At 34.5% G+C, this 21252-nt stretch overlaps 1 protein-coding gene across 1 annotated transcript in view; it reads right to left on the minus strand.

Annotated features, from left to right (window-relative positions):
• The window catches only part of LOC127718789 (titin-like), a 319779-nt gene that overhangs the window by 158704 nt on the left and 139823 nt on the right, over positions 1-21252 (minus strand). The window contains exon 100 of the mRNA XM_052224839.1: positions 13139-13993. Within this exon, the coding sequence (XP_052080799.1) occupies positions 13139-13993 (855 nt within the window). The remainder of the gene's footprint in view (positions 1-13138; positions 13994-21252) is intronic.

Genomic DNA, 21252 nt, shown 5'->3' on the forward strand with positions numbered 1-21252 from the left:
TGTTTTGTCAACAGAGATATCTAGTTTGACCTCTTCAAAGTCTGGTTTCTTTTCAATTTCTATTGATTCCTTGAATATTTCTTCAGGGGCCTCTTCTTCTGGTTTTAGTTCTATTTCTGTCCTGAATTTTTCTTCAGGTGTCTCTTCAACCTTCTCGATTGGTTGTTCTTCTGGTTGTTCAACAATAACTTCTTCTGTTTCCTCTGGTTTCTCACTGATTTCAAGTGTTTCTCTCTCAGTGACAATGACCTCTTCCTCAGGTCCTACAATTTCAACCTCTTCTTCAGTTACAGTTGTAGTTTCTGTAACCTTTGTCACAGTTTCGGTTATTGTTTTGTCAACAGTGATATCTAGTTTGACCTCTTCAAAGTCTGGTTTCTTTTCAATTTCTATTGATTCCTTTAATATTTCTTCAGGGGCCTCTTCTTCTGGTTTTAGTTCTATTTCTGTCCTGAATTTTTCTTCAGGTGTCTCTTCAACCTTCTCGATTGGTTGTTCTTCTGGTTGTTCAACAATAACTTCTTCTGTTTCCTCTGGTTTCTCACTGATTTCAAGTGTTTCTCTCTCAGTGACAATGACCTCTTCCTCAGGTCCAACAATTTCAACCTCTTCTACAGTTTCAGTTGTAGTTTCTGTAACCTTTGTCACAGTTTCGGTTATTGTTTTGTCAACAGTGATATCTAGTTTGACCTCTTCAAAGTCTGGTTTCTTTTCAATTTCTATTGATTCCTTGAATATTTCTTCAGGGGCCTCTTCTTCTGGTTTTAGTTCTATTTCTGTCCTGAATTTTTCTTCAGGTGTCTCTTCAACCTTATCGATTGGTTGTTCTTCTGGTTGTTCAACAATAACTTCTTCTGTTTCCTCTGGTTTCTCACTGATTTCAAGTGTTTCTCTCTCAGTGACAATGACCTCTTCCTCAGGTCCTACAATTTCAACCTCTTCTACAGTTTCAGATGTAGTTTCTGTAACCTTTGTCACAGTTTCGGTTATTGTTTTGTCAACAGTGATATCTAGTTTGACCTCTTCAAAGTCTGGTTTCTTTTCAACTTCTATTGATTCCTTGAAAATTTCTTCAGGGGCCTCTTCTTCTGGTTTTAGTTCTATTTCTGTTCTGAATTTTTCTTCAGGTGTCTCTTCAACCTTCTCGATTGGTTGTTCTTCTGGTTGTTCAACAATAACTTCTTCTGTTTCCTCTGGTTTCTCACTGATTTCAAGTGTTTCTCTCTCAGTGACAATGACCTCTTCCTCAGGTCCAACAATTTCAACCTCTTCTACAGTTTCAGTTGTAGTTTCTGTAACCTTTGTCACAGTTTCGGTTATTGTTTTGTCAACAGTGATATCTAGTTTGACCTCTTCAAAGTCTGGTTTCTTTTCAATTTCTATTGATTCCTTGAATATTTCTTCAGGGGCCTCTTCTTCTGGTTTTAGTTCTATTTCTGTCCTGAATTTTTCTTCAGGTGTCTCTTCAACCTTCTCGATTGGTTGTTCTTCTGGTTGTTCAACAATAACTTCTTCTGTTTTCTCTGGTTTCTCACTGATTTCAAGTGTTTCTCTCTCAGTGACAATGACCTCTTCCTCAGGTCCAACAATTTCAACCTCTTCTACAGTTTCAGTTGTAGTTTCTGTAACCTTTGTCACAGTTTCGGTTATTGTTTTGTCAACAGTGATATCTAGTTTGACCTCTTCAAAGTCTGGTTTCTTTTCAATTTCTATTGATTCCTTGAATATTTCTTCAGGGGCCTCTTCTTCTGGTTTTAGTTCTATTTCTGTCCTGAATTTTTCTTCAGGTGTCTCTTCAACCTTCTCGATTGGTTGTTCTTCTGGTTGTTCAACAATAACTTCTTCTGTTTCCTCTGGTTTCTCACTGATTTCAAGTGTTTCTCTCTCAGTGACAATGACCTCTTCCTCAGGTCCTACAATTTCAACCTCTTCTACAGTTTCAGTTGTAGTTTCTGTAACCTTTGTCACAGTTTCGGTTATTGTTTTGTCAACAGTGATATCTAGTTTGACCTCTTCAAAGTCTGGTTTCTTTTCAATTTCTATTGATTCCTTTAATATTTCTTCAGGGGCCTCTTCTTCTGGTTTTAGTTCTATTTCTGTCCTGAATTTTTCTTCAGGTGTCTCTTCAACCTTCTCGATTGGTTGTTCTTCTGGTTGTTCAACAATAACTTCTTCTGTTTCCTCTGGTTTCTCACTGATTTCAAGTGTTTCTCTCTCAGTGACAATGACCTCTTCCTCAGGTCCAACAATTTCAACCTCTTCTACAGTTTCAGTTGTAGTTTCTGTAACCTTTGTCACAGTTTCGGTTATTGTTTTGTCAACAGTGATATCTAGTTTGACCTCTTCAAAGTCTGGTTTCTTTTCAATTTCTATTGATTCCTTGAATATTTCTTCAGGGGCCTCTTCTTCTGGTTTTAGTTCTATTTCTGTCCTGAATTTTTTTTCAGGTGTCTCTTCAACCTTATCGATTGGTTGTTCTTCTGGTTGTTCAACAATAACTTCTTCTGTTTCCTCTGGTTTCTCACTGATTTCAAGTGTTTCTCTCTCAGTGACAATGACCTCTTCCTCAGGTCCTACAATTTCAACCTCTTCTACAGTTTCAGATGTAGTTTCTGTAACCTTTGTCACAGTTTCGGTTATTGTTTTGTCAACAGTGATATCTAGTTTGACCTCTTCAAAGTCTGGTTTCTTTTCAACTTCTATTGATTCCTTGAAAATTTCTTCAGGGGCCTCTTCTTCTGGTTTTAGTTCTATTTCTGTTCTGAATTTTTCTTCAGGTGTCTCTTCAACCTTCTCGATTGGTTGTTCTTCTGGTTGTTCAACAATAACTTCTTCTGTTTCCTCTGGTTTCTCACTGATTTCAAGTGTTTCTCTCTCAGTGACAATGACCTCTTCCTCAGGTCCAACAATTTCAACCTCTTCTACAGTTTCAGTTGTAGTTTCTGTAACCTTTGTCACAGTTTCGGTTATTGTTTTGTCAACAGTGATATCTAGTTTGACCTCTTCAAAGTCTGGTTTCTTTTCAATTTCTATTGATTCCTTGAATATTTCTTCAGGGGCCTCTTCTTCTGGTTTTAGTTCTATTTCTGTCCTGAATTTTTCTTCAGGTGTCTCTTCAACCTTCTCGATTGGTTGTTCTTCTGGTTGTTCAACAATAACTTCTTCTGTTTTCTCTGGTTTCTCACTGATTTCAAGTGTTTCTCTCTCAGTGACAATGACCTCTTCCTCAGGTCCAACAATTTCAACCTCTTCTACAGTTTCAGTTGTAGTTTCTGTAACCTTTGTCACAGTTTCGGTTATTGTTTTGTCAACAGTGATATCTAGTTTGACCTCTTCAAAGTCTGGTTTCTTTTCAATTTCTATTGATTCCTTGAATATTTCTTCAGGGGCCTCTTCTTCTGGTTTTAGTTCTATTTCTGTCCTGAATTTTTCTTCAGGTGTCTCTTCAACCTTCTCGATTGGTTGTTCTTCTGGTTGTTCAACAATAACTTCTTCTGTTTCCTCTGGTTTCTCACTGATTTCAAGTGTTTCTCTCTCAGTGACAATGACCTCTTCCTCAGGTCCTACAATTTCAACCTCTTCTACAGTTTCAGTTGTAGTTTCTGTAACCTTTGTCACAGTTTCGGTTATTGTTTTGTCAACAGTGATATCTAGTTTGACCTCTTCAAAGTCTGGTTTCTTTTCAATTTCTATTGATTCCTTGAATATTTCTTCAGGGGCCTCTTCTTCTGGTTTAAGTTCTATTTCTGTCCTGAATTTTTCTTCAGGTGTCTCTTCAACCTTCTCGATTGGTTGTTCTTCTGGTTGTTCAACAATAACTTCTTCTGTTTCCTCTGGTTTCTCACTGATTTCAAGTGTTTCTCTCTCAGTGACAATGACCTCTTCCTCAGGTCCTACAATTTCAACCTCTTCTACAGTTTCAGTTGTAGTTTCTGTAACCTTTGTCACAGTTTCGGTTATTGTTTTGTCAACAGTGATATCTAGTTTGACCTCTTCAAAGTCTGGTTTCTTTTCAATTTCTATTGATTCCTTGAATATTTCTTCAGGGGCCTCTTCTTCTGGTTTAAGTTCTATTTCTGTCCTGAATTTTTCTTCAGGTGTCTCTTCAACCTTCTCGATTGGTTGTTCTTCTGGTTGTTCAACAATAACTTCTTCTGTTTCCTCTGGTTTCTCACTGATTTCAAGTGTTTCTCTCTCAGTGACAATGACCTCTTCCTCAGGTCCTACAATTTCAACCTCTTCTACAGTTTCAGTTGTAGTTTCTGTAACCTTTGTCACAGTTTCGGTTATTGTTTTGTCAACAGTGATATCTAGTTTGACCTCTTCAAAGTCTGGTTTCTTTTCAATTTCTATTGATTCCTTGAATATTTCTTCAGGGGCCTCTTCTTCTGGTTTTAGTTCTATTTCTGTCCTGAATTTTTCTTCAGGTGTCTCTTCAACCTTCTCGATTGGTTGTTCTTCTGGTTGTTCAACAATAACTTCTTCTGTTTCCTCTGGTTTCTCACTGATTTCAAGTGTTTCTCTCTCAGTGACAATGACCTCTTCCTCAGGTCCTACAATTTCAACCTCTTCTACAGTTTCAGCTGTAGTTTCTGTAACCTTTGTCACAGTTTCGGTTATTGTTTTGTCATGAGTGATATCTAGTTTGACCTCCTCAAAGTCTGGTTTCTTTTCAATTTCTATTGATTCCTTGAATATTTCTTCAAGGGCCTCTTCTTCTGGTTTTAGTTCTATTTCTGTCCTGAATTTTTCTTCAGGTGTCTCTTCAACCTTCTCGATTGGTTGTTCTTCTGGTTGTTCAACAATAACTTCTTCTGTTTCCTCTGGTTTCTCACTGATTTCAGGTGTTTCTCTCTCAGTGACAATGACCTCTTCCTCAGGTCCAACAATTTCAACCTCTTCTACAGTTTCAGTTGTAGTTTCTGTAACCTTTGTCACAGTTTCGGTTATTGTTTTGTCAACAGTGATATCTAGTTTGACCTCTTCGAAGTCTGGTTTCTTTTCAACTTCGATTGATTTCTTGAATATTTCTTCAGGGGCCTCTTCTTCTGGTTTTAGTTCTATTTCTGTCCTGAATTTTTCTTCAGGTGTCTCTTCAACCTTCTTGATTGGTTGTTCTTCTGGTTGTTCAACAATAACTTCTTCTGTTTTCTCTGGTTTCTCACTGATTTCAAGTGTTTCTCTCTCAGTGACAATGACCTCTTCCTCAGGTCCAACAATTTCAACCTCTTCTACAGTTTCAGTTGTAGTTTCTGTAACCTTTGTCACAGTTTCGGTTATTGTTTTGTCAACAGTGATATCTAGTTTGACCTCTTCAAAGTCTGGTTTCTTTTCAATTTCTATTGATTCCTTGAATATTTCTTCAGGGGCCTCTTCTTCTGGTTTTAGTTCTATTTCTGTCCTGAATTTTTCTTCAGGTGTCTCTTCAACCTTCTCGATTGGTTGTTCTTCTGGTTGTTCAACAATAACTTCTTCTGTTTCCTCTGGTTTCTCACTGATTTCAAGTGTTTCTCTCTCAGTGACAATGACCTCTTCCTCAGGTCCAACAATTTCAACCTCTTCTACAGTTTCAGTTGTAGTTTCTGTAACCTTTGTCACAGTTTCGGTTATTGTTTTGTCAACAGTGATATCTAGTTTGACCTCTTCAAAGTCTGGTTTCTTTTCAATTTCTATTGATTCCTTGAATATTTTTTCAGGGGCCTCTTCTTCTGGTTTTTCTTCTATTTCTGTCCTGAATTTTTCTTCAGGTGTCTCTTCAACCTTCTCGATTGGTTGTTCTTCTGGTTGTTCAACAATAACTTCTTCTGTTTCCTCTGGTTTCTCACTGATTTCAAGTGTTTCTCTCTCAGTGACAATGACCTCTTCCTCAGGTCCTACAATTTCAACCTCTTCTACAGTTTCAGTTGTAGTTTCTGTAACCTTTGTCACAGTTTCGGTTATTGTTTTGTCAACAGTGATATCTAGTTTGACCTCTTCAAAGTCTGGTTTCTTTTCAATTTCTATTGATTCCTTGAATATTTCTTCAGGGGCCTCTTCTTCTGGTTTAAGTTCTATTTCTGTCCTGAATTTTTCTTCAGGTGTCTCTTCAACCTTCTCGATTGGTTGTTCTTCTGGTTGTTCAACAATAACTTCTTCTGTTTCCTCTGGTTTCTCACTGATTTCAAGTGTTTCTCTCTCAGTGACAATGACCTCTTCCTCAGGTCCAACAATTTCAACCTCTTCTTCAGTTTCAGTTGTAGTTTCTGTAACCTTTGTCACAGTTTCGGTTATTGTTTTGTCAACAGTGATATCTAGTTTGACCTCTTCAAAGTCTGGTTTCTTTTCAATTTCTATTGATTCCTTGAATATTTCTTCAGGGGCCTCTTCTTCTGGTTTTAGTTCTATTTCTGTCCTGAATTTTTCTTCAGGTGTCTCTTCAACCTTCTCGATTGGTTGTTCTTCTGGTTGTTCAACAATAACTTCTTCTGTTTCCTCTGGTTTCTCACTGATTTCAAGTGTTTCTCTCTCAGTGACAATGACCTCTTCCTCAGGTCCAACAATTTCAACCTCTTCTACAGTTTCAGTTGTAGTTTCTGTAACCTTTGTCACAGTTTCGGTTATTGTTTTGTCAACAGTGATATCTAGTTTGACCTCCTCAAAGTCTGGTTTCTTTTCAATTTCTATTGATTCCTTGAATATTTCTTCAAGGGCCTCTTCTTCTGGTTTTAGTTCTATTTCTGTCCTGAATTTTTCTTCAGGTGTCTCTTCAACCTTCTCGATTGGTTGTTCTTCTGGTTGTTCAACAATAACTTCTTCTGTTTCCTCTGGTTTCTCACTGATTTCAGGTGTTTCTCTCTCAGTGACAATGACCTCTTCCTCAGGTCCAACAATTTCAACCTCTTCTACAGTTTCAGTTGTAGTTTCTGTAACCTTTGTCACAGTTTCGGTTATTGTTTTGTCAACAGTGATATCTAGTTTGACCTCTTCAAAGTCTGGTTTCTTTTCAATTTCTATTGATTCCTTGAATATTTCTTCAGGGGCCTCTTCTTCTGGTTTTAGTTCTATTTCTGTCCTGAATTTTTCTTCAGGTGTCTCTTCAACCTTCTCGATTGGTTGTTCTTCTGGTTGTTCAACAATAACTTCTTCTGTTTCCTCTGGTTTCTCACTGATTTCAAGTGTTTCTCTCTCAGTGACAATGACCTCTTCCTCAGGTCCAACAATTTCAACCTCTTCTACAGTTTCAGTTGTAGTTTCTGTAACCTTTGTCACAGTTTCGGTTATTGTTTTGTCAACAGTGATATCTAGTTTGACCTCTTCAAAGTCTGGTTTCTTTTCAATTTCTATTGATTCCTTGAATATTTCTTCAGGGGCCTCTTCTTCTGGTTTTAGTTCTATTTCTGTCCTGATTTTTTTTTCAGGTGTCTCTTCAACCTTCTCGATTGGTTGTTCTTCTGGTTGTTCAACAATAACTTCTTCTGTTTCCTCTGGTTTCTCACTGATTTCAAGTGTTTCTCTCTCAGTGACAATGACCTCTTCCTCAGGTCCTACAATTTCAACCTCTTCTACAGTTTCAGTTGTAGTTTCTGTAACCTTTGTCACAGTTTCGGTTATTGTTTTGTCAACAGTGATATCTAGTTTGACCTCTTCAAAGTCTGGTTTCTTTTCAATTTCTATTGATTCCTTGAATATTTCTTCAGGGGCCTCTTCTTCTGGTTTTAGTTCTATTTCTGTCCTGAATTTTTCTTCAGGTGTCTCTTCAACCTTCTCGATTGGTTGTTCTTCTGGTTGTTCAACAATAACTTCTTCTGTTTCCTCTGGTTTCTCACTGATTTCAGGTGTTTCTCTCTCAGTGATAATGACCTCTTCCTCAGGTCCAACAATTTCAACCTCTTCTACAGTTTCAGTTGTATTTTCTGTAACCTTTGTCACAGTTTCGGTTATTGTTTTGTCAACAGTGATATCTAGTTTGACCTCTTCGAAGTCTGGTTTCTTTTCAACTTCTATTGATTTCTTGAATATTTCTTCAGGGGCCTCTTCTTCTGGTTTTAGTTCTATTTCTGTCCTGAATTTTTCTTCAGGTGTCTCTTCAACCTTCTCGATTGGTTGTTCTTCTGGTTGTTCAACAATAACTTCTTCTGTTTCCTCTGGTTTCTCACTGATTTCAAGTGTTTCTCTCTCAGTGACAATGACCTCTTCCTCAGGTCCTACAATTTCAACCTCTTCTTCAGTTACAGTTGTAGTTTCTGTAACCTTTGTCACAGTTTCGGTTATTGTTTTGTCAACAGTGATATCTAGTTTGACCTCTTCAAAGTCTGGTTTCTTTTCAATTTCTATTGATTCCTTTAATATTTCTTCAGGGGCCTCTTCTTCTGGTTTTAGTTCTATTTCTGTCCTGAATTTTTCTTCAGGTGTCTCTTCAACCTTCTCGATTGGTTGTTCTTCTGGTTGTTCAACAATAACTTCTTCTGTTTCCTCTGGTTTCTCACTGATTTCAAGTGTTTCTCTCTCAGTGACAATGACCTCTTCCTCAGGTCCAACAATTTCAACCTCTTCTACAGTTTCAGTTGTAGTTTCTGTAACCTTTGTCACAGTTTCGGTTATTGTTTTGTCAACAGTGATATCTAGTTTGACCTCTTCAAAGTCTGGTTTCTTTTCAATTTCTATTGATTCCTTGAATATTTCTTCAGGGGCCTCTTCTTCTGGTTTTAGTTCTATTTCTGTCCTGAATTTTTCTTCAGGTGTCTCTTCAACCTTCTCGATTGGTTGTTCTTCTGGTTGTTCAACAAAAATTTCTTCTGTGTCCTCTGGTTTCTCACTGATTTTAAGTGTTTCTCTCTCAGTGGCAATGACCTCTTCCTCAGGTCCAACAATTTCAACCTCTTCTACAGTTTCAGTTGTAGTTTCTGTAACCTTTGTCACAGTTTCGGTTATTGTTTTGTCAACAGTGATATCTAGTTTGACATCTTCAAAGTCTGGTTTCTTTTCAATTTCTATTGATTCCTTTAATATTTCTTCAGGGGCCTCTTCTTCTGGTTTTAGTTCTATTTCTGTCCTGAATTTTTCTTCAGGTGTCTCTTCAACCTTCTCGATTGGTTGTTCTTCTGGTTGTTCAACAATAACTTCTTCTGTTTCCTCTGGTTTCTCACTGATTTCAAGTGTTTCTCTCTCAGTGACAATGACCTCTTCCTCAGGTCCAACAATTTCAACCTCTTCTACAGTTTCAGTTGTAGTTTCTGTAACCTTTGTCACAGTTTCGGTTATTGTTTTGTCAACAGTGATATCTAGTTTGACCTCTTCAAAGTCTGGTTTCTTTTCAATTTCTATTGATTCCTTGAATATTTCTTCAGGGGCCTCTTCTTCTGGTTTTAGTTCTATTTCTGTCCTGAATTTTTCTTCAGGTGTCTCTTCAACCTTCTCGATTGGTTGTTCTTCTGGTTGTTCAACAAAAATTTCTTCTGTGTCCTCTGGTTTCTCACTGATTTTAAGTGTTTCTCTCTCAGTGGCAATGACCTCTTCCTCAGGTCCAACAATTTCAACCTCTTCTACAGTTTCAGTTGTAGTTTCTGTAACCTTTGTCACAGTTTCGGTTATTGTTTTGTCAACAGTGATATCTAGTTTGACATCTTCAAAGTCTGGTTTCTTTTCAATTTCTATTGATTCCTTGAATATTTCTTCAGGGGCCTCTTCTTCTGGTTTTAGTTCTATTTCTGTCCTGAATTTTTCTTCAGGTGTCTCTTCAACCTTCTCGATTGGTTGTTCTTCTAGTTGTTCAACAATAACTTCTTCTGTTTCCTCTGGTTTCTCACTGATTTCAAGTGTTTTTCTCTCAGTGACAATGACCTCTTCCTCAGGTCCAACAATTTCAACCTCTTCTACAGTTTCAGTTGTAGTTTCTGTAACCTTTGTCACAGTTTCGGTTATTGTTTTGTCAACAGTGATATCTAGTTTGACCTCTTCAAAGTCTGGTTTCTTTTCAATTTCTATTGATTCCTTGAATATTTCTTCAGGGGCCTCTTCTTCTGGTTTTAGTTCTATTTCTGTCCTGAATTTTTCTTCAGGTGTCTCTTCAACCTTCTCGATTGGTTGTTCTTCTGGTTGTTTAACAATAACTTCTTCTGTTTCCTCTGGTTTCTCACTGATTTCAAGTGTTTCTCTCTCAGTGACAATGACCTCTTCCTCAGGTCCAACAATTTCAACCTCTTCTACAGTTTCAGTTGTAGTTTCTGTAACCTTTGTCACAGTTTCGGTTATTGTTTTGTCAACAGTGATATCTAGTTTGACCTCTTCAAAGTCTGGTTTCTTTTCAATTTCTATTGATTCCTTGAATATTTCTTCAGGGGCCTCTTCTTCTGGTTTTTCTTCTATTTCTGTCCTGAATTTTTCTTCAGGTGTCTCTTCAACCTTCTCGATTGGTTGTTCTTCTGGTTGTTCAACAATAACTTCTTCTGTTTCCTCTGGTTTCTCACTGATTTCAAGTGTTTCTCTCTCAGTGACAATGACCTCTTCCTCAGGTCCAACAATTTCAACCTCTTCAACAGTTTCAGTTGTAGTTTCTGTAACCTTTGTCACAGTTTCGGTTATTGTTTTGTCAACAGTGATATCTAGTTTGACCTCTTCAAAGTCTGGTTTCTTTTCAATTTCTATTGATTCCTTGAATATTTCTTCAGGGGCCTCTTCTTCTGGTTTTAGTTCTATTTCTGTCCTGAATTTTTCTTCAGGTGTCTCTTCAACCTTCTCGATTGGTTGTTCTTCTGGTTGTTCAACAATAATTTCTTCTGTTTCCTCTGGTTTCTCACTGATTTCAAGTGTTTCTCTCTCAGTGACAATGACCTCTTCCTCAGGTCCTACAATTTCAACCTCTTCTACAGTTTCAGCTGTAGTTTCTGTAACCTTTGTCACAGTTTCGGTTATTGTTTTGTCAACAGTGGTATCTAGTTTGACCTCTTCAAAGTCTGGTTTCTTTTCAATTTCTATTGATTCCTTGAATATTTCTTCAGGGGCCTCTTCTTCTGGTTTTAGTTCTATTTCTGTCCTGAATTTTTCTTCAGGTGTCTCTTCAACCTTCTCGATTGGTTGTTCTTCTGGTTGTTCAACAATAACTTCTTCTGTTTCCTCTTGTTTCTCACTGATTTCAAGTGTTTCTCTCTCAGTGACAATGACCTCTTCCTCAGGTCCTACAATTTCAACCTCTTCTACAGTTTCAGCTGTAGTTTCTGTAACCTTTGTCACAGTTTCGGTTATTGTTTTGTCAACAGTGGTATCTAGTTTGACCTCTTCAAAGTCTGGTTTCTTTTCAATTTCTATTGATTCCTTGAATATTTCTTCAGGGGCCTCTTCTTCTGGTTTTAGTTCTATTTCTGTCCTGAATTTTTCTTCAGGTGTCTCTTCAACCTTCTCTATTGTTTGTTCTTCTGTTTGTTCAACAATAACTTCTTCTGTTTCCTCTGGTTTCTCACTGATTTCAAGTGTTTCTCTCTCAGTGACAATGACCTCTTCCTCAGGTCCTACAATTTCAACCTCTTCTACAGTTTCAGTTGTAGTTTCTGTAACCTTTGTCACAGTTTCGGTTATTGTTTTGTCAACAGTGATATCTAGTTTGACCTCTTCAAAGTCTGGTTTCTTTTCAGTTTCTATTGATTCCTTGAATATTTCTTCAGGGGCCTCTTCTTCTGGTTTTAGTTCTATTTCTGTCCTGAATTTTTCTTCAGGTGTCTCTTCAACCTTTTCAATTGGTTTTTTAACTTCTTCTACAGTTTCTGCATATTGTTTTATCAGTTTTTTACTAATTTTCTCTTTTGTTATTGTTTGTCTTTCGATTGTTATTGTCTCTTGAGAAGGAGCCATTATTTCAGCTTCCTTCTCAACAGAAATCTCAAATACTGGTTTTTCCTCTGATTCTACTTCCTCTGACACTGATTCTACATCCTCTTTAGATACTTCAATCTCAGGAAGTTCTAAGATGAATTAATATTAAAATACTTAAGACATAAGCAACTTACCAGACCTTAATAGCTATATTTTCATATGTAAATTTATTTTGTTCATACTTTTTATATTCATCTTATTTAAAATTAAACTAAATTTGATAATATACTGAATCCTGATCACAAAGTATTTTTTCCTGAATTTTAAGAATGTTTTTGTTTAACTGTCTCCTGTTACAGCATACTGTGGATCATTAATATTTGTGGGATACCAATTTTGATGGATTTCGTGGGTACAGGTGAACCACGAATTTTTAAATCATCGCAACAAAATAAATTTTTTCTTTATGCTTCTACGCAGAATTTGGCAAAACCACGAAATCAAATATCCACAATTTATTTTTTTTACTCAGTCCACAAAAATTGGTACTCATGAAAATAAATGAATCCACAGTATATCATTTATAACTTAACTAATTTTCTTGCAAAAGGTAACTTTATCAAAGACCTTTCTTAAAATGGTAAAGATATTGACATATATATTCAATATTTTTCATGAGTGAAAGAGAATATTCAGGTGATTTTTCCTTATATTTACCACAAGTTTTTTTTAACATTACAAAATGTAAGTCTCATAATAATTTCGAAGTCATTCAACTGTAAAATTTGAAATGCTCATCAAGGATAACAAAGGAAGCATAACAATTGGTTGAACTTTATTTCACTGCACATGAGGTATGACTATACCACAAAGGTAACTCAGGGGAATGTTTGAAAGGAGGAAAAACTTTGGAGTGATACAAACTTGGGATTCAGAACGTTCCTTTTAAGACATAGGACTTAGGTCAAGACTCATAACGAGGAGAAATTTAAAAGGTAAAACACAGTCAAAACTTATAAATGGTACTTAAATATTCTAAAAAAAAATAGTGTAATTGGTTTAAGGATACCAACCTATCATTTTACTTTTTCAACATTTTGAAGATATGAAAATAATAGTCATCTTTCCCATATATTTGATTGTCCCCAACTGTTAAAGTATCCCATGCTATAAATCATTAAAAAAATGATAATTCTGACTAAGGAAAAACACAGTTAGCTATTACAGCCCTTAAATGCTTTGAAAAAAATCATTGATCAAATTTTAATGTTTTCTTCTATACTGATATTTTCAAATGTGTTTTTAATAAAAACCCAAATGATATTGGAACCTATACTGTAACATAAATACATACCTTTCAGTGTCAAGTTTGCTGTTGTTCTTGCTGAACCAAATGAATTTGTGGCTTTGCATATGTATTCTCCTTCATCCTCCTTAAAGGTTTCTTCAATTTCTAAAGTGCAAGTACCATCAGGAAGATATTCTGTCTTGTATGTAACAGCATCTGTGATTGGATGATCGTCAAGGATCCATGTGACATCTGGGCGGGGTATTCCTTTAACAATACAGATAAATTTAACTGTCTGTCCTTCAGGAATGGTGAAATGTTCTAATTTTGTGGTAAATACTGGAGCCTCCCCAGTGAGCGAGGTAGGCACTTCCTCTTCCTGTTCAATTATTTCTAGTTTCTCCTCCTTGGGAGCTTCTTCGAACTGAGGAAATTCCTCCTTGGGCTGAAACAGTTGTTCCTCAATAGTTATATCCTCTTTCATGTCTTCTGGTTTGGTTTCCTCACTTATTAAGATCTCAGTCTCTTCGGTAATAGTTTCAGAGACTTCTGGAAGTGTAGTTGTGAGGGAAACATCCTCTGGTTGAGTTTCTTCGCTTATAAATACCTCAGTCTCCTCAGTGAACGTTTCGGAGACTTCGGGAACTGTCGCCTTGAGAGGAACTTCCTTCTCCTCAGGAAGAGGTGTCTCTTCTATCGTAAATTCTTCTGAAACAGTCTCTGCTGTTTCCTTTGTTACGATTTCGAAAGAAACTTCCTCCGTCTCAGAAGTGATGATATCACTTCCAGTAGTGTCTAATGTTGTGATTTCTGTTGTAGATGTAATCACTTTATCAGGTACTTCAATGTCCTGACCCTCCAAAACTTTTGTCTGCTCGGCAGGCACTAATTCAGCTTCTTCCTCTGGTTGAGGGGCTGTTTCTGAAATTGTGAAAAAAAATGTAATTAAATAACTTAAGTATAATTACTTTTCAGTTAATCTTTTTTAAAGATAGTTACATATGATAGCATAGTATCAATATTTAAAGTTTCATTGCCTCTCTATCACATGAAAGTGTTTTCAGAAATAAACAAGAAGTTGTGTTCAATATTTTAGACATTAGCAAAAAACTTCCATTTCAGTGGGGATTCTACTGATCTAAAACTTGCTAACACAATATAACTCAATATTATAAAATTCCAAAACAAATATCAAATCATCCTCAATACATAAGCTAAGTAATATGTAACGAGATTTATGGACAGACAGACCAAAGGACAAATCCACACGACCGTGAAGTTGAGGTATAATAAGTTGTACTGAGTCACTTCCTTCTAGTATGATGCTTAATTGATGACGGACAGGAAATACAACCAAAAATTGTAGAGGTGCATTACAATCAAAGAAACAGTTTCTTAATTTTGAGTGTATTTCGCTTATAAAGACTCTAAATGAGTTTGAGATTGGCATCACAATCGATCATGAATTTAATACAGGATCATATTGTCATCCATGCATAATGTAACTCAACTATGTGAACTGGTATCCCAAGAAGAATGTTTTACATGGTTTTAGTGCAAAAGAATTTACAAGGGGTGAGAAGTAATGAGTAAGTAGACATGTATATAGTGTAAAACAAAACTCATTTGTTATTGCTGAGAAAAAGTTATTCAAATTTTACCCTTTGCATTACATTCAAAGGAAATAATGGATATGTATATAATCTGCACACAGCATTAAAACATATGTGAAATACATCCCACCTTATGGTTTACCCAGCTGGTACCAAATATCATTGTATCAGTATTTGAAGAGAAATATGAGCTATTTTCACATATTTCCTTTTAGGCCCCAATGTGTAACTGATATCCTGGTTGGCTGATTGTCATATAGTAGATTCAACACTAATGGTTTTAATCGTTTTTTATTGGTGGCGGAAGGCAGAGTGCCTGTAGAGAAAAACTGCCCTTAGGCAGGAAAACTAGCAATCCTAGTCAATTAAGATTGTAATAAAACGAACCTGCACGTCGTGGATCAAATGCACAACCTCATTCTTGACAGGCTAGTGATACAGTAGATGAAATACTAAGACCACTCAGCCACTGAGGCCCCCATCTTATAGTAGATATATTCAAAGAAATTCTTTCATATTTAGTTGCAGTTGGTAGTGCATTAAAATTCAATCGAAACAGAAAGGCCTTTCTTCTGGGATGCCATGAAAGAACACTTGGAATAAACTATGAATTTAGGACTATATTCTGTTTGGGTTTATTGTTTACTGTCAACATGTATTGTTTTCCACTGACCCTTTGAACTGCCAAGCTTGTTAACTGGTTAGTCCTGCTGCATTTAAATCAGCTTGTCCAAAGACAAGAATTTAGGCATCAGATTAGAACAGTATATAAATGTTCAACTAGAGCTCACAAAATGAAACCAACATCCTACATAAAGCAATAATTTAATTAATTGATTGATTTTTGGCGTTTTAACGACATTTTCATCAATAATAATGGCTACTTCATGGAAGCCAGAGTGCCCAGAGAGAACTACAGACCCTCTTGATTTAATTAGGGGATCCCCTAAAAATAATGGCGACGGAAAAAAAAAGATGCACAATGGCATTATAAAGTTAAATTTCTGAAAAGGTTTTAATAAAATTTGATGCTGGGTTAAGGAGGAGTTGTGGATTCAAAATGGGTACCACAAAGATAAAGCAAATGTAAAATTCCTGAATTGCTTAGGATAACCCCAAAAATAATTTGGATAAAAAATAGAAATGGGAGGTGCAAAAACACATAGTCAGTAAGATTTTGTGAAAGTGTCAAAAGATTCTGTAAAGTAGACACCTCATCACTATATAATGCTGCTTTAAAAAGCTTGGTATAATACTGTGGATTCATTATTATTCGTTGGATACCAATTTTCGTGGATTCCGTTGTAACCCAGGAACAACGAATTCAAATTTCCAACGAATAACAAATTTTGTATAGGAATTTATGAAGATTTTTGAAAAACCACGAAATCAAATATCCACGAAAATGCAAGTTTTCCTCAATCCACGAAAATTGGTACCCACGAAAATAAATGAATCCACAGTAAGGGTAATATGTAGGCAATGTATGCCAGGTTGTATATAGCTGTATATTTGTACATGGAAACCAAGGCTATCAAATCCTCTTTCAAAATTTGTGTTATATATCCAAAACAGCATTTTAAGGAAATCTCAAAAACAATAACTTATCCTTTAATGGTAATAAAGAGCTGCACCATGAGCGCATGATATGCCCGTTGCTTTTTCAAAGAATAAAGTTCAATAACTCCTCAATGTCATATCATTAATTTATAAAAAAAAAAAAAATAAAGGGTTTTTTTTTAATAGATATAAATCAGTCACCAAAATTTCAAGAAAACTGCTCGAAGCACCTTAAAGATATTGTCTGAAAACTGGAAAATCCCCCCTTTTTTATGAATAAAATTCCATAACTGGGAAATGTAAAATCTAAAATTCATAAAAATCAAAAAGGGAGCTTACATCAATAGATATAAACAATTCACCAAAGTTTCATGAAAACTGCTCAAAGCATTTTTGAGTTATTGTATAAAAACTGGAAAATCCCCCTTTTTTAATGAATAAAACCCCACAACTCAGAAATGTAAAATCTAAAATTTATAAAAAACGAAAGGGATCTCATGTCAATATATATTAACAATTCACAAAAGTTTCATGTAAATTGGTAAAAGTGTTTTTGAGTTATTGTTCGACATGTTGACGACGGACGGACGGACAATGGTATACCATAATAAGTCCCGTAAACGGGTGTATAAAAATCAAATGTGGATTCTTACTCAAAAATGTATTGGATTGTTTAAAGTATAAAACTTCCATTTCTGAAGTATCAATCAAACTTCAATGAATTGAAAGGTTTAATTTCTAATCAAAAATGTCTTCCTTGAATATGTTATATTTTCTGTCTGGCATTTGGTATACAATTCCCCTTGAAGATTTATTTCTTTACTCATATGAAGCATAATTAATCCAAGAGTTCATTTAAACAATCATTCTGAGGTATTGCAGATACAATACACTGTCCCCTACTGGTAGAAACAATGGACTAGTTAACACATATATGAGACAAGCATTGAATTGTGAGTGTGATCTGGTGAATTTGCAATGTACCTATCAATTTGGATAGAGTTATTGTTGATATAATTAGGAATTTAATATTATTAACAAAACTCCTCATCCAGAACTCAATCTGTTACTTATGATATGACTACATCCCAAATATATAAGCAATAGATTGAAGCATTACAGAAATAAGTGTGGAAAGTTAAGCATGATCAACTATCTGATGGACTTTGTGTGCAAACCTAGTCCCCTATATATTAGCTAATAAGGGACTACACATATGAGAGAAGTAAGACCAGTCAAGTTTAGCTTTACTTATACAGATGATGTGCTTTGTTCAAATAATACGGTTTCAAAACCAAAAGACCTAGAAATACAAGACACTAAGTAAACAACAATGAGGCAGCAACCCAACAGAACTAACCAGAATACATCTAGAGGTCAAAAATAGATAGGAAGATACACAGACTGAAACAATGTCTGCTTATACTTACCAAAAGACAGTTAGATGTTTGAACACAAAACTTTTTAACAAGCATAATTTCAAAATAGTGAATTTTCCTTTTATGAGTGGCAGGAAATTTTAAACTTTCTATAGCCCCCAGCATCACTCCAGATTTTGATAGGAATGTGTATTGCCCAAAGCTTTGGTTTTAAATGTTTATTGTTTGAACTGTTCTGTGTTTTTCATATAACATTCTCATTGCTTTTAAATGTTCTTGTTTGTGCATTGTCTCCTACTTATTCCCCTTTTAACAGAATAGGCTACCTGTTATTTACTACACCAAAATCAAAATCAAACATAAAACATTGACCTACTATACTTGATAAATGACATATTCCCTGAAATGAATCTCACAACAGTTAATGTTGTACATCTGAACTGCCTACCAAGCAGACTGGAGCTGACATCTCAATAATTCAATGAACATTTTTTCATATAAAGCTCTACTTTATGTGTGTCGTTTTTCTTTACTAGTTGTGTGTACATTTTGGTAAATTTAGAACATCTGTTCTTCTAATTCATAAGATAGATCACAAGCATTTTTTGTTGTTTCATTTGACTGATTATACTTTATTTGGGAAGAAACTCTTGAAGGCAGGTTACCTTGACCACACAAGAGAAACCTTTACAGCGATTATTCACCTTTTCGACCTTTTTACATCAGTCTTTTTCTTCTTTTTTGTTGTTGTTGAACAATTTTCCAGGTATATTTTCAATAACACTAAAGGGTTACTTTATACTGCTATAGTATTTATGTTTATATGGTATTTTTTGTAGACTTTGGGGTTCAATGCAATCACCAAATTAAATAACCTGCTAACCTCAATTCTTTGTTTTACACTGCAAATTCTCAAACAATGAATAGGCAAGCAACAATCAATCAAACCAACATTTCAAAAATCCATGAACCGCTACCTTATTTTGTATTCAAGAAAACCGCTAGCAATCAATATGAGTACTTTTAGAATATCTCAACACCATAGATACACGACCATATTTATGACAGTTTACAGGGAAAATGTCTTTTACTCCATGTCTTCATATACAATAATAATTTATGGTAAAAAAACTCTGCAAATTCAGCATTTTAAGTCTTTAATTATGTAAATGTCAATATTTTGTTATAAATGTCAGTGGAGTGCTGTCTCTTCGATATATACCTCATTTCCCCTTTCAATGATATGTAGTATGTCGTGTATTGTTACTGTGTCAAACTAAATACTTTCATGAAATACCTAAGAAATTCAAACTTGATTTTTTTTTTATAAAGAAGGATAAAGATCGTAGTTTTTTGTCAGCCATAGAGTCACTGATAGTTTGCATCTTATAGAGTTTGGTTTTTGCTAATTCCAATTTTTTCTGTGCAACACTTCTACATACAAGTTGTGAAATGATCTTTTGTTTTGGTTTTGTTGTTGTTCAATATGTATATACAAAAATGAATCTAATATTGCTTGTCGAAGTTCTCAGAAATAATAAAAACATTCTGGGTTTCAACCATGTTTGTTTATGAAACCAGAAATAGAAATCTTCAAAAACTTGTTTTTTTATGTGGTGTAATACCTTCTTTCATTTCACATGGTAATTCTCTGCCAGAACAGTTTACAACAACCAACAGCAAGTCCAACCAAACAGCTGAATAATTTGCATCATCTATTGGCTTTTTTTTTTAGCTGTTTCAGTTGCGAATATAATTTGATCAGAAATATATAAAATTTCTCTCTTACCATATACAGTGGGGACAGTAGCATGCTTGGTGACAATTTTTCTCTTACCACATACAGTGACGACAGTGGCATGCTGGGTAATAAATTCTGAAGCTAAAAATACACATGCATCCAGACAAAAATATTAATAAGTGGCAAATGGCTGACATTATTTTTAAAAGTTCCACTATCAGAGACATAGAAGTTAACTTTTATCTCTCTGATTGGATGAAACTTTATCCTAAGCAAATACTCTTCTGAATTTGAAAATATTAAATCAACTATTTATGCCTTTCTGCTGAAAACTCAAAATAATTTTATTATAATTTATGACCGGCGTTTCGCTTTACCTATGCAAAATATAAAAATCATATATCATCACTTTGAACTTTGAACTTTGATCCTTATTCTGAAAAAAATAATTAGATGAAAAAGTGTTGAATTAAAGCAAAAGATGGAAATAGGTCTTGTGGTTAGTCTGAAAAAGAAAGAAGATGCAATGTCATTCAAATAAAAAATCACACAACATAAAACATGCAATGTACAACAAGTAAAATTTACTATACATTTAACTTTTTTTTAATATATCAATTTCTGTAACTTATTGTAAAATCCTCAGAAGAAAATGTCAAGAAAAGATAAAATTAAAAAAAAAGCTGTGAAATGTCTACAAATTAAATTTTGAAAAAAAGATTTTATATGGCAAAAAAACCCAAACCATGAATATTTCATCAACTTAATTTGTTACTGAATGTAAATGCTAGTTTTGCTTACTGTTGATGGGGTAGGTCAAAGTCAAGACATAATGCAAAACATAAAAAGAAAGCACAATGACAACTAAATCAAAGCTAATATAACAATATACTTGCAGGTGAGCTATAGTTCAGCTAACCTTGACAACTTGTGTTGGTAATATTATTTTCAATTTAAGATTTACAAAAAAAATTGAAACAAGGACCAAAACGTTATAACACAACATTTTTTGAAAAAACAACATTTAAATTTTTGCTAATTTAACATTTAAAATAGCATGCTTTAAACCTATATATCAATGAGAACATTGGGGGAAAGAAAACATGCGATAAAATAGTGAAAACGAGATATCAGGTTTTTCAAATTTTATTTGGTCCTGTCTATAAAAATTCAAAGTTTTAACAAAGCAAAATTCACACGTCTATACAACTTTTTCCTACAAATTTAGTAGAAAAATTGAATATTACAAATGAATATTCATTAACCAATTTAAATAATTCAAAATATCACAGATTATGCTCACCTGCCCACTGAATGTCATCTTACAATCTTTTGATCATTTTACAAAATAAAAACTTCCAAAATTTAATTGAAATTAGTGAATTATTTATTTTTTTTATTTTGTTAAATTTGGTAAATAAAATAAATAATTAATTTATACTTTTTTCATTTTTATCATTAATTAATTTATGAAAGCATTTAAAACTGAAATATTAAAAAAATCCAAAATTTGACAGATGAAGATGACATGCAATGAATGAATATTCCACTAGAAATTTTACATCAGCGTTTCCAGTATGATGAAATATATGCTGATATCAAATTCCTTTACAATAAATTCTTTTCATTCATTCATTGCACAATTAGCCATAACTCAAAAATAACTATTAACTCTTATCATCAAACTCTCTATAAAAATTCTATAAAATTCCCTGAGGTTTTCCTAAGAAACTGAAACTCTACATACTAAAAAATATGAACTCTTTAAAAAGATAAAAAATGCCTATTTATAATAAGGTATATTGAGTACTGGCTAATTAAATATCAACTAAAACAAAATGAAAAATAAAGAAAATAAAAAGCAACAAAAAAGCATAATAAAATTAT

Source organism: Mytilus californianus, unplaced genomic scaffold, assembly GCF_021869535.1.
Source record: "Mytilus californianus isolate M0D057914Y unplaced genomic scaffold, xbMytCali1.0.p SCAF_10, whole genome shotgun sequence".
Lineage (NCBI taxonomy): Eukaryota > Metazoa > Mollusca > Bivalvia > Mytilida > Mytilidae > Mytilus > Mytilus californianus.